Source organism: Ambystoma mexicanum, chromosome 6q (genome assembly GCF_040938575.1).
Source record: "Ambystoma mexicanum isolate Mex_15411 chromosome 6q, UKY_AmexF1_1, whole genome shotgun sequence".
NCBI classification, from domain to species: Eukaryota; Metazoa; Chordata; class Amphibia; order Caudata; family Ambystomatidae; genus Ambystoma; species Ambystoma mexicanum.
Window position 1 is genome coordinate 1,309,762,442 of NC_090937.1, and position 13,864 is coordinate 1,309,776,305.

At 42.1% G+C, this 13,864-nt stretch overlaps 1 protein-coding gene across 12 annotated transcripts in view; it reads left to right on the top strand.

Moving 5' to 3' along the window:
• Positions 1 to 13,864, top strand: part of PROM1 (prominin 1) — a 922,577-nt gene that overhangs the window by 756,302 nt on the left and 152,411 nt on the right. For all 12 annotated transcript variants that reach the window (XM_069631918.1, XM_069631917.1, XM_069631924.1 and 9 more), the window contains 2 exons: positions 2,451 to 2,597; positions 6,275 to 6,346. In XM_069631918.1, coding sequence (XP_069488019.1) covers positions 2,451 to 2,597; positions 6,275 to 6,346 — 219 coding nt within the window. The remainder of the gene's footprint in view (positions 1 to 2,450; positions 2,598 to 6,274; positions 6,347 to 13,864) is intronic.

Genomic DNA, 13,864 nt, shown 5'->3' on the forward strand with positions numbered 1-13,864 from the left:
GCGTTTAGGCAGTAAGGAGGATTTAACGAAAGGAGGCTGTTGGGAAGTTGGCAGGAGACATTGAAAAGGAGCAGCATTTGAGTATCCTGCTGGGGGCTATAGCCCATATCCTGTTGGGAGTCCTGAGACCACCAGAGCCTAGAAATCAGCATTGCTAATCTTGCCGGCCTGGAGACCTTGAGAACCTGAGAAGAGCCTGTAGTGAGCTCAAGCCCAAGAGAGTGACCACTGGTGGGTGAGAATGTGAGTCTGAAAAATATGCATGCAGCAGGGGAGACGTACTCGGGTCCATACTCAGTCTTCTGCAGGAACTGCTGAATTCCACTGAGGCATTCCATCCCCAGGATATCTGAGAGCACTCCTGGGAACTGGTCACTCCAATGGGAAAGGGAAAGTGGATAAAATAAAAAAGAATACCCAGGCCTCTACTTCTTCTTTGTTTGCTGCAGCAACCTGTTAAAGGAATAACAACATCAGTGGACTCTTCCCTTCAATTATTTCTCTCACCTATGATATTCCTCCTTCCCTCCTAAAAGTACCTTTGCCATATCAGCTAGTGCCTTGAGGAAATGTTCATGAGATGAAGGGTGACTCTATATTCTGTTCTTCTTCTAACAAAATCTTGCAAATATAAACTGAGGTTCCTTTATCTACAAGTAAATGAGTAACCTATTTACACTACTCAGTGTCTAGTCTTATAACTGTGTATCGTAATTATTCCCTTTGGCTTTTTCTATTAAATAATTAAATATGCCTTTTGGTGAATTAATGATTTATTTAACAGTTCTGCTTCTCTCTGCTTATTCTTTTAAACTGTTGAAACAAAGAAATCTCTCTCCTCTGTGCTGCTTGCTTTGACTCTGAGATATCCTCTTCTCCGTCGACTTGTTCAGCATTCACCTTTGCCTGCACTGCAAGACGTGTCCACTTCAGCACCATTTCCTGTTCAGGCAAACTAGATTCACTGCAAAATCTAAAACGTTCATGCTCACATTGCCTGACGTGTCCGCTGTTATGCCATTTCTGGGTCAGGAGAACAGGCAACCGCTTATTCAAACGCGTTCACGTGAACGTGCTTTGCCTGACGGATCTGCTACTCAGTCAGTTCTAGGTCAGGCAAACAAGACTGCAGAGTATTTCATAATGGGTTCTTCATACCCCTTAAGTACTGCATGTTCTGCCTGTGATGGACGTCTTAATCAGCATTGATGCAACAGGGATTAACTAATTCCTTGACTGAAACCTGACACTATCCTATTTGGATTATGAAAGAACATGCTCTACTGGCTCATTTAATAAACCAGCAGTTGCCTTTTAAATGTAAAGAGTTACTTAATAATACAGTTCAGCATGAGTACTGGAACTTTAAAATAGACACTTTTTCTACATTCCTCAGAAGTACTGAACATCTATGTTAACCCTAATTAGACTCTCTTAGTGATTATTTTTTAAACCTCTGGTACTCCCATCACTTCTCAGATGAGTTGCTCCTTCTCCTGACTTCCTAGAATGTCCTGCATCACTGGATTTCTGAATTTCTTCTTAAAGTAGTCTTTTCAACAAGAGCTCGTTAACAATGGTGTTGCTGCTTCAGCTTCCGTGATGAAAGGCAGTTTAGAATGGTCAAGCAGCGAAGATCTACCCTCCAAGGTTCCGATTCCTCCATCGTGTAGCTTTAAGAACATGGGTTTGAGTGAGATGGGACCTCTCTGTGTCACCATGGGGGCATAGGTCCTTTGTAGAGGTTTATATAACCACACTTGGATGGAGGGGGACACCGTTTTATTGATTTATTGAGCATCTGTGGCAAGGTTAGAAAAGCTGTCCGAGTTTGTTTGGTTTGGTACCACAAATTTTGAGGAAGCAATTTCGATACTAGGGCATGTTTACAGTAAAACTCTATTGTGATTTGTTCAATCTTAGTGTTTGAAATCTGGAATTTACCCTGAATCCTTATTTTTTTAATCTTGTTCATGTCATATTTAATTTCCATACACCAAAATTCCCTGCAAAGGGTGCATGGGCACACTGCACCAACTAAAAGAGTAAAACATACAAACAACTGTCTTTACTGAAGGTAAATACCTCCTGATCTGTAATGAGATGGACGCAGAAACATCCGCTTCTTTTAGCGTTACCGCCAAACTCGTAACGAGGCTCTCATTTATTGAAACATGTTATTTAAGCGTGTAACCTGCAACTTCTTCGGAAATCCATTTCTTTCATTGGATCTGGGTCATGCTACTTTGGAGGAATGCAACAGAATGTACCCTTAATCAGGAGTGGAAATATTTGGGGCCTGCTCAACGGGGCCATTGTTGAGTATGCAATATCACATGTCCGTCATATAACGTGGCTGGTACATGTGCTTACATGTATCTGTCTAATAAAAAGATTGAAAACTGGTTTCTCATTGTGACTTCCTTTTTCTTTTGTGGTTTTATTCACAGTATATGGATGACATTGAAAGCAAATTTGAACACTTGAATGTAAGTTTTGACCATATCATCCTACTGGATGAGACGGGCAAACAAGCTCTTCGAAAATTTGGCTCAGCAGGAATAGAGGATATAGATTTTGATGCATTTATGTCTGAGGTAAGTTTTGTTAATTTATAATAGCAACTTGTGATGTGTGTGCAACATAATAAACATAATACCATGTGCCCTGATGTTTTTTCATAATAAATGCTACAATTCAATGTTTTTTTACGTGTTTTACAGATTTAGGGGAGAGGTGTTATGCATGAGACAGCCACATGAAGAAACACAATTTGCATATCACTTCAAAACCGTCACACAAAGTTATTTGATTTATTGTGACTTCCCTACTGCAACCTGCTGTTTATGACCCTACCAAATATCAACTTGCAAACACTAGACTAGGAATCTGCCTAGGATTCTGGGGCTGTAAGAAAAACATGCTCCTCCTGACACGTGAGTCCCCTTGAGCACCTGTATACACTTCAATAACGTTTACTTACTTAACCAACCATGCCTATAAAAAACACCAATATATCCAACCCAGCTGTTAGAGCAGAATTCAGTTTTTGGGAGTTCTACTATACCATTTCATGGGAACACTGAACTTTTGCCTCCTTTCTCCTTGGGTTGCTAGGATCTGTGACTTGTTTTTGTGCCCTCAGGGACTTCTACCTAGGTCCCCTACCACTGCAACCTTTTTTTAGTATATGGTTTATGGGAGCCAATATAACTTCTAGGACTGGGATTATTTTAAGCAACCTACACTCGTTTCGGTGAGTAGGTCAGTGGCAGCTGTAATTTAGGTTTGGATTCACTGGGGGTGCAGCCGGATTTCCTACTATCAGCCATTATGTTTTTGGGCCTTCTTTTGTTTAGGGAAACCACAAGGTAGCCCTAAAATGGCAAACCTGAGCCTAGCCCTACTTACTCAGTACTGGTTTGGATTGGTTTATACTAGTCCCTAACCCTAGACAGGCCAATACACATACTTTGTAGGTGTGCCTGAATGTTTGATGGTTTTTTTGAAAAATTTGATTTATTTAATCAAATGCCCATGTAATTTGAGGTGTGCAGGCATGACTAACAGACCAGTGAAAAAGAGAATAATGGAACACAAACCATTTATTCGAAATGGTAAACGAAATGCCTCACTACTACAGCACTTCACAGTACAAAAACATTCTTGTGAGCAATACCACTGGACAATTGTGGAACAACAAAAAATTCCACCACATGGTGGAGACATCAATACAATCTTATTCCATTTTGAACAAAGTTGGATCTTTAGATTAGAATGAATGATAAAATACGTTGGCATCAGTTGGTCATTTGTTAATATTTATTAGGGGTACAAGTATACCCATCATTCAGACAAGAATGAAAGAAGTGGTTTGTATGTATCTTTTTATACAGTATGTTTTATGAATTGCTCTTTATGATATAATATATTGATGCATGCATATGTTTGGTTTTTAGATACGTGTCCAATTATAAATCGTGTCTGAACACAATCTAAGATGGTCGTCAGTGGTAAATAATAACACACGAATATACAGTGTCTCCTATGAAGACAACTTCATCGTGTTTATTGCACTCATTTTACAAAAGGATCAATCTAACCTCGTCCTGGATAAATAAAATACATGGTGCAGGATTGCACCTTCTGACGGTTATATCAGGGTGCAAGGTCATGCAGTAGTGGGATGGTATTTTTTGTTAAAACCAAGTATTTGGAGTCCAAATTCATTCCAAGATGGCCGCCACTGAGCATTATAACATCCATTAAACTTCAACGTTTTCTGATGAGATGATGTCTTTGCACTTTTACCGTGATTGTGCCCACACAACAAATAAGTCAGAAATTTGGCATTCCTGATAAGGAAAACGCCTGGGAAGATGTATTTGAATGTCCATGGCAGGTTATATTAAAATACTACGTAAGTTTAATACAACATTCACAGCATTAGGTGAAGTGGAAAGTTCTTATAAATTAGAGGCATCGCAAATATATTCTCTCTCTTGCAGGAATGTGGTGCCATGCACCATGTATTTTCTGCTATCATGTCGTGCAGGCAAGGGGTGAGAAAAATGGTGTCATAGAGTGTGCTGTGGGTTGTGCTCAGACGTGGGGCAATGTGCTACATGAAAAATGATATGCTACACCCTCTCATAAAGTGCAGTGCATGCAAGCAATGCGATGTTCTGCGCCACAATGTTGGCAAAGGTAACATTATAATGCAACCACTGCCTGTGTTTTGGGAAAAGCAAGACTGTAATACTGTGTGCTATAGTGTCACCTCTTGACTGTTAGCCTTGTTACTGTCCTCGTGGCACGTGGTCATTACATCACTGCAGAGGTCCTGATACCCAGTTAGATGATCTTTCTCAGATGGTACCTGCGCTCACATGGGGGGCAGTGCACCTGCATCTGAACAATAGTACCACATCAGACACCCACAACTCAAACTTCCATCCTATGCTTCTTTACCACCCACTGTGACAAAGGCAGTATCCTGAGCCCGTCCCATGAGCTGTGGTGGGCTCTGCTCTCCCATGCCGAGTCCAGTTCTATATGTCGCCAGCGTTTACACCCGTCAATCCACATTTAGATAATCAGAAATAGAGTTGTGATAGTGATTGTAAGATATAACCAAATGAAGCTGCAGCCTGAGCTCTGAGTGACAATGCTTTGCCTATACAAGCAAAAGGAACTGTACATGGCACATCCCTTTGCGTGCCTGTGTACAGTGTGGGGTCTAAGGATGTAAAGAACACACCACACTGAAAGAGTTGAAGTTGATGGAACCACTAGACCACATGATCCATTTGAGAGCTTTGGTGGGGTCTGCAGAGCCTAAGGGTGAACAAGATCACCTACTAACCAACCAGAATGTCTAAAGGAAAGGTCAGCAGGATGTGATCAATTCCTAACCCTGTTAACTAAAACTAATCATATCGGTATACATTAAAGGCAGAGCCAAGTCGAAAACAGCAGTTTCTGAAATCAGCAGAGTGCGAGCAAGATGCCACAAAATGAGAAACCACTGGATAAAGAGGGCGGGCCCAACAGTGCTGTGAGGCTCATGTGGTCTGGGGGAGCTGCAGAGTTAGAGCAGGTTATGAACTTCAAGAAATGGAGGTGGATGGAGGAACCTTGCCCTGGTGAGTGACCTGGGCAGAGTCTGAGATTATCTGTAAAAGGCAAATCATGGGTGCTATATCAATAGAGGACCTGAAACGGGCAGAGTGAGGAGAAGGGTATATCCATAGAGTGTGGCCCAAGAGAGTTGAGAGTTCAATAAGAGTTGAGAAGGCATGGGCAGAGGGAGCTTGTCTCTGGAGGCTCTGAAACCGAGTGAGATGGGCACTATAAGCCTGAATGTGATCTGAATGGTGAGTTATCTGTGGTGTCTGTTAGAGCAGTGCATTAGGAGTGTATGGAGGTATGCTGGTGTATATTTGGTGAGTTAGTGTGATGTTTAGGGAAATTTAGTGCACCTTTTGGTGGTGCCTTGTAAGAGAGGCACCACCTTCTCATGAGCATCAAAAGCTTGGTTGTAAAGATGTATAAAGGTGATGGCCCATATCTGCTGAATAAATTCACGCACCCGTGTAAGCCGTGTGGCAGAGTTCAATGGTCTATCCAGTGCTTTGAAATCTTTGAAATCCAGTGCTTTGAAATCTGGACTCATCCACATTTGTAATGGATTGTGTTTGATCTCTGAATGTAAATTTGTATCCATGTGATAAACTGATCCTGAAGATTAATATATTAACCTCTATTTTTTCAGACTAGCAAAAGTGTGACAAAAGTGGACCTTTTGGCATTTGCTAATGAGCTGGAAGCAAGTTCAGATAAACTGGTAAGTAAGAATCTACTAAATGAAAACCTAAGGAGTGATCTTTTGAGTTGATCCTAATGTTTCCCATCCTACGCATATTATTTTCAGAAAAATGTAAAGATAATAATACAGTTTCTTCTGAATTATACTTAATGTAATGCTTTCCATACCTTGTAGAACATTCATGTAAGTGCCTTATATTGGTGGGCTAAGTTTGCTAAGGATAATTCTGACTATCGATTGGATTGTATCAAAGGGCTGCTGAGAGATACCCCCGATAGGTGGACACTGAGGTGCATGTCCATTCCTTTTTAAAGGTTAAGCAGTAGCTATCTCTGTCGCTTAGGGATTCCCACAGACGGCTCTAGGATTTTGTACAATGATTTACACTCCAGAGTCCTTCAGCCTAGATTGTATCCATTCTCCTATCCAGATCAAAAACATATTCTTGCCCCCATAGAGAGATATACATTCACCTCTCTATCTAGATTTCCCCATCTGGCAAGTAACCCCATGCCATGATCTGGTTCACATACTTGAGGCATGCACATAAGACCCTTTGCTTTCCCCAGGCTATGGCCCACATTATATGGGAGAAAGTGCAAAAAACTCACCATTGTGAATTATACTCCACTTTCCAATAGTCATATTATTATTATTATTATTGTATTTATTGAGCACAGTCCTAGCTTCGAGAAGCAACAGAGCACTTTACAGAGGTATAAAACAATACAGATACATAAAAGAGCACTTTTCAGAGGTATACAACAGTACAGATGCATAATGGAGCACTTTTCAGAGGTCACAACAGAACAGATATACAGTGGGGGATAGGATACAGAGGGTCAAAGAGGAGGGGTGCCAGCTGTACCAGGTGGCAGGGAGGAGAGGGGAGAGCAATGTCTAGTGAGCCAGGTGGGGCGAGGGGCAACATGATGGCCTAGGTTTTGAGGAGGAGAGACTCCTTGAAGAAATGTGTCTTGAATTATTTTCTGAACTGTAGGAAAGTGGGGGCGAGTCTGATGGGCAGGAGGTTCCATAGTCTTGGGGCGTAGGAAGAGAAGGCTTGTTTTCTGGTCCTTTCCTTTTTGCAGCTGCGGATTTCAAGTCTGCACATGTCCTGGCTTTTGGTGGTAAGCTGTCCGCCAGAGATGCTGAGTAGCCTTGCTAAGTAGCTGGGTGACTTGAGGGCGACTGCCTTAAAGATGATGCAGCAAGACTTGAAGGTGATTTGTCCATGCAATGGGAGCCAATGAAGGTTGATGAGGGCCGGGGTCATATCTGCGTAAACCCTTAATGAGACGTGCAGAAACAAATACCTTTGCGCTGCCCCACACATGCTCTGCCTGCTAACAAGCCCACTTACTTCCTAATTTGTATTTCTATTTCTGTACATTTATTAAGCGCCAAAGCCCTTGGGAAATCAAGCGCTACACTGAAACATAGACAACATAAAACTATGAAATGGAAAAAAACAGGGAAGCCTACCTAGGCAAACAATCTAGCTTTCAGGTTTTTCCTGAAAATAAGATAAATGCTCAGGCAGCTCATTCCAGGCCTGAGCACTCAGGATAGGAAAAGAGCACGCATTTTCTCTGCTTCTCTTGAAGCGGGGGTTAATGAGACCATGTACGTTAGAAGACCGGAGATTGCGAACTGGTTTTTGGACTTCCCATTTCTCCTTCAGATAGGACGGCACAGTTCCAATCATCATTTTGGATCTTTTGTAGCTTTTCCAGGCATTCCTTGCTTGACCCACCTAGCAATGAGTTGCAATAGTGAAGTGTGGGTAGAACAATAGTAGAACAATGGCTCAAGCTAGCTCTCACGATTATTTTGGGTTACCAGGGAGGAAATCTGACTCAGGACCCTAAAATAACAATTCTAATTTTTAACCACATGGTTCACATGACCGACCACATTAAGGGATGCCTCCATAGCAATACCTAGGGTTTTAACTTTGTTCACCACAGGAATGAGACCTCCATCTTCCCACAAAATTACATGGATAGCTGGAAATCATCAGCGTAATTAGCGAAGAAACCCCCCAATTTTTCTATTTCAACGCATAGTGGTTTGATGTAAACATTGAATAGAGATGGGGTTAAACAACCCCCATGTGGGACTCCACACCAAATTGGAGCAAGGTTGGATGAGACGTCTCCCCAACAGATTCTAGAGTTTCAACCACATCGAAAAGATTCCATCCATACTGTGGCTTTCTCTGAAAAACGTCCTATATGAGTCAATGAATTCAGCAGCCGTTTATGATCAAGGAGGTCGAAAGTGGCCAATAAATCTAAAAGAATCAGCAGTCCCGAACCACTCCTTTCTAAGGCGCTGAGCATGTGAGTATGAAGGTCAAGGAGGGCGCTCTGAGTCCCAAGAGCACTACGAATGCCTGATTGCTTCTTGTGAAGAAGGCCCATAGCCTCCATAGTGGTATTGCATCTGATTGGTAGCCCTTTTATCAATTATTTTCAGGAGGAGTGGTGTGTTAGTTATTGGCCTAAGGTTTGAATATTCCTTGGGATCCAAATCTTGTTTTTTTAAGAGTGGGGTCACCACTACATCCTTGATAGCCACAGGGACCAAACCTTGCGCAAAAGAGCCATTTATAAATCTTCTAAAGAAAGGCGCAAACATTTCACTATTCTCATGAATAAACTTTTAAGCAAGAAGGTCTCCAGAAGAACTGGTTGGGTGCGTATCTCTCAACAAATCAACTACATCACTGTTTGATACAGCGGTAAAATTAAAAGAGACCTGAGAGTCCCAACCTTGTTCCTGCCCTACAATGCCAGGAGATTCCGGCACAATTTGTTGATCCAAGTCTTTGCAGATTATAGCACGTGCCAGAGTGATTTTGTCTGCAAAGGCTTTCTGTACAAGGGTGCAGTCATCTCTATCTGGATTGATAGATTGATTCAAAACGTTAGGCGTTCCCAGGCTTTAAACAGTTTAAATAATTCTTTAGTTTCATTTCCTGCGTTAGTTGTTTGTTCATTATAATAATTCTGTTTCACCTTAATAATCTTCAATTTGTATTCCTTCTCAGTAAGTTTGCAGGCTTCTTTATTCGCCTGTGTTGTCTCTTTAAGCCAATTGCATTCAGCCAGTCTCCTCCTCTGCTTAAGCAGGGTTATGTCAGAGGTAAACCAACTCTGGCGATTAGGGCAATCTTTACCTGTTCAGGTTTTAACAGTGCAGTTCTATTAAAGAGTAATTCCAAATAAATGAGTATTAGAACTTTTTACTAGATGGTCGGGGGAGTCCTGGTCAGTTGTTTTGGACATAAGTTCCCTCAGACTATCAGCTAGTTCTGAAGTTATTTTGAAAGTTTCTACCATGCACCTTGCGGGAGATCTCATGTTTGCACTGATAAGGTTGAGGAAGCTCCACGTTACCTGTGATGAAGAAATTATCCGACCAAATACATGGTGCTTTAATCACATCAGCCACCTTACCATTTCTACTGCTCAGCCAGTCTAAAATATGGCCCTTTATGTGAGATGGGTCTGAGTTTTGTAGACGGATGTCCATATTTTTTAGTGAGAGTTCAAGGCTGCCTTATCTCTCGGGTCTCCTTTCTAGCGATTGAAATCACCTGGAAAAATTGTGGAGCAGTTTGGTTTCTGTAGAGGGGATAGCAGTTGGACAATGTGTTCATTTAAGAAGGGCATCTCTGTGGGATGTCAGTATGTCAGGATGAAATTGATGTTATTATTGTGATTCGGGGTGATCTTTGTATGTACATTTTCACACCCGACACAATCTATCTTGACCTCATACATTCCTAGGTCTCTCCTGCAGATAATAGGGACACCCTCCCAAGGCCCTCAGACCGATTTTTTCCAAAGAAGACATAATCCAATAGGGTCACTTGCTCTATCATTGGCCCATGCGAGTCCAGTAACCATGTCTCTGTAAGACACATAATGTCCACTTGGTTTTCCACAATATAATCGTGGACGTCAGCGGCAAGTTTAGGCAGGGACCTGGTATTAAGGAGGGCAAGCTTTAAAATCAACAGCCGTAAATCCTTCTGCTCCCTTTTGAGGCTCAGGAGTCAAGTGCGGTTGTTTCGGTGGGCCATCTTGTGAGGCCGTTGTAACCTGGGCAACTACAATACTTTCTGTCACTCTCGCAGTATCTGTATATGGATCAGAGAGACATGATGTTTCATTTAAAGTTAAGGAAGGGCCAGACATTTGCACTGGGGGCAGGGGCACCTCCAAACCCGGTAGGCGGTGAATATTGTGCACAGCCTCTGGTTCTGTACTCACCAAAGCATGACATAGACATCGTAGTACTGTAGCCTCCTGATATGCCTTACGATGTGCTTGTTGGCATTCAAAACATTGTGCAATAGTCTCCTGGTGAGCCTGTTGCACAACTCGCAGGGCATCCAGTTTCTGGACGAGTCCATACTGAAACACTAGAGGAACAGTACAACCCGACACGTGAGGGTCTTGGCGGAAACTGTGCATCCTGTCGCGATGATGCGCCTTATAATTACCTAAAAGGGCGCCAGGACTACAAAAGGTACAGCGAACTGGAGTTCCTAGCGCAAAGCAATCGAGAGGAACACTTAGATAGTTTTAAAAGGAGCGAAAGGCGTCTAGGCACACAAAGCAAGTTAGTTATAAAGTTTAAAACACAATAAAATATGCTAAAATACTATTTGTTTCAATAAGAAGTGCAAATAGTGCATGGATGTGTAATAGTCAAATCTAGCTATTTATATTTCTGTTAATTCCCACGTGAATGTGCTGACATAAGACACATTTTTAGCAAATAAAAATGACAAGGTAAAGTGGCAGCAACAAGGAAAGTCAATCAAAGTCTAATAGGTAGTCTCATTTTCTCTGTCAACACTGATTTTATGGATGGATAGATTGGGTGTAAGGATTGCAGTGGGGTCATTTAGTGGAAATGCGCTAGAGTGAATATGTTGCGTGACTTTTACTGACACCCACATCCCAGTTCCTCGTTATTAAGCATGCAAAACTCAAAATGTAGGATACAGGTATTAATGAAAGAGATGGAACATCTAACCTAAGGTGGTGCAAAACATTGGCCCAGCAAACAGAGACTTTCAAAGCAAAATGTTTACAAATAAATATGAGACCTATCCCACGTGATTGCAGATCACATCCAGGCACATGTACCATTTAAAAGCCACCAAGGGCTCTCATTGATTGAACATGAATACCCCAAACCTAGAAAGTGATAGAAACATTAATGGCCCTTTTACTTTGTCTGATCATGATAAGTTCTGAATCTGCGTCTGAAACTTCAAGATCAAAGACGTCAACATTAAAGTACTTGAGAAAGTAAAAACCCTGGCCATGATGATCGAAGCATCCTTAGGAGCAGAAGCCCAGACTCAATAAATAAAAAAAACATGCAACTATTACTTGAGACTCCTCAGAGCTATTAGACCGTATCTATCAGAGAACAACTGTGCCACAGTGGCCAGAGCAACCATCCTCTCTCGGTTAGATTACGGGAACGCACTTATGCTAGGAGCCAACAAAAAAAGCATACAGGCGTTCCAGATTATCCAAAATAACGCAGTCAGGATAATCAAAGGCAAATCTAAATCAGACCACATCAGTACATCCAGGAAGGAATTACACTGGCTCAAATTTGAGAGCAGAACCCACTTCAAGGCTCTTACAATAGCCCACAGATGCATCCACGGGAAGGCACCAGGCTATCTAAAATCTAAAGTATGTCCTTATGCCCCAAGCCGCGTCTTAAGATCCTCAGATCAAAGTAGGATCGCAGTAATGCCTCACGAACGTAAGTCTGGACTGGGAAAATCTTTCCCAGTCATTACAGCAGGTATCTGGAACAATCTGCCAACCCACATAAGGAAAGAACCCAACTACTTATGCTTTCGTAAGTTAGTGAAAACCTATCTCTTTAATTGACCTCGCCACCCTTGACTCACTAAACCTTTGATTTCTAGGAACTGTCTCGTCCCATCTCTGTTGGTCTTCGTGTCCATGTTTTTGCGCCCCGAAACCTGCGAGTTACCGGCGCATTACAAATAAATAAATAATAAATAAAATAAAAAACTCTGCATCATTGGTGGATTTGGATAAAAGAGTGCAGAGAAAATGGATAGAAGGCATCTTCCAGCCCAATGCTTGGGGTATAGGGTAACCCTCAAAAACTAAGGTAAACAGGCAGTCCTTAGGTTTTACTTGGTTCACTTAATAGCCGTTGTTGTCAAACAGTCAAAGCCAACTCTTGTGAGTCAGTGTGGTAGAACTAGACTACAGAATGTTAGTGAGGGCTTATGACGACAAGTCTTTAGTGTGTCTCACAATAGTAGCGTGACATAGCAGTCTGGCTTTGTTCTTAGGAGGTGAAAGAGGCAGCAGTAAAGTAGCACTCACACATACACAATAAAGGAATGTCCACACAATATATTGTAAGGGTGCAGAAGGAGGAGACTGACACACAGGTGGCATAGTGATTACTATAGACTTTTATTCGAGAGGAAAATAAAAGTAAACCTATCCCTCCCTATATCTCTGAGGGGTTTCCCTGCCTCAGCTAAAGTGCTAATGGGTCTGTCAAGATGTTTGAGCAACTTAAATAATGTCCCTATCTCTTACACTTATAACTTAACTAAACAGTTGTGCCAATGTTCTTGGTCCAGGAGTAGGCCTCCCTCCTCCCGGACTGGGTGGCACAGTTCTGGTTGTAAGTACTCTACCAGGGTGAATGACTTCCTTCTCCTGGTTTTAGCACTTCACAAACAAACAAAAAAGGATTGCAGATCTTCCAACACTCTACATCAGAAAGTTCAATACTTTTCATCTCAGGGGGAATAACTCCCTTCCCCTGGACCACTGACTTGATCCTTCTTGCAGGTTCAATTGCCAATTAAATGACTCCCTTCTCCTGCCCTTATCTGGCTTTGCTCTCATAGTTCACAACACCAGGGACCCCCTTCCCCTGGGTTTTCTGAGGCTTCCTTTCTTTCCCAATTCACAACAGTAAGGGGAATGACTCCCTTCCCCTGGCCTTCCTCTGGCTCTTTTGCACATTTCACAATGTCAGGGGGAATGTCTCCCGTCCAATGGACTTTCTCAGGCTTTCTTGCATAATTCACAGTGCTAGAGGGAATGTCTCCCTTCCTCTGGCCTTTCTCAAGCTTTCTCTGGCAGACGTGGTTCACTCTCCTGCCAGGCACTGCTACGAAGAAGATGGCTTGTGTCTCCTTCTGTCAGGATTGGCTAGTTTAGTAACAGGAAGAGTTTGTTCATAGAATTAACAGTGTGCTTGCCTAAGTCAAGATGGAGCGAAAGAAACTTAATCTGATTGGTTAAAGGAACAATGATATGTTTGGTTGCCTGATTGGTGGAGAGGACAATGGGTTTGATTCTTGGGAGATGAGCAAGATTCTAAACTGCCTTTCATCCAGAGAAATTCAGTGGCTGGTTGTACATTAGTTAAGCTCCTTAAGTAAGGCCTTTTCAGAGCTCAGAAAATCTACCAAAGAAGTAAGAATATCGTTTG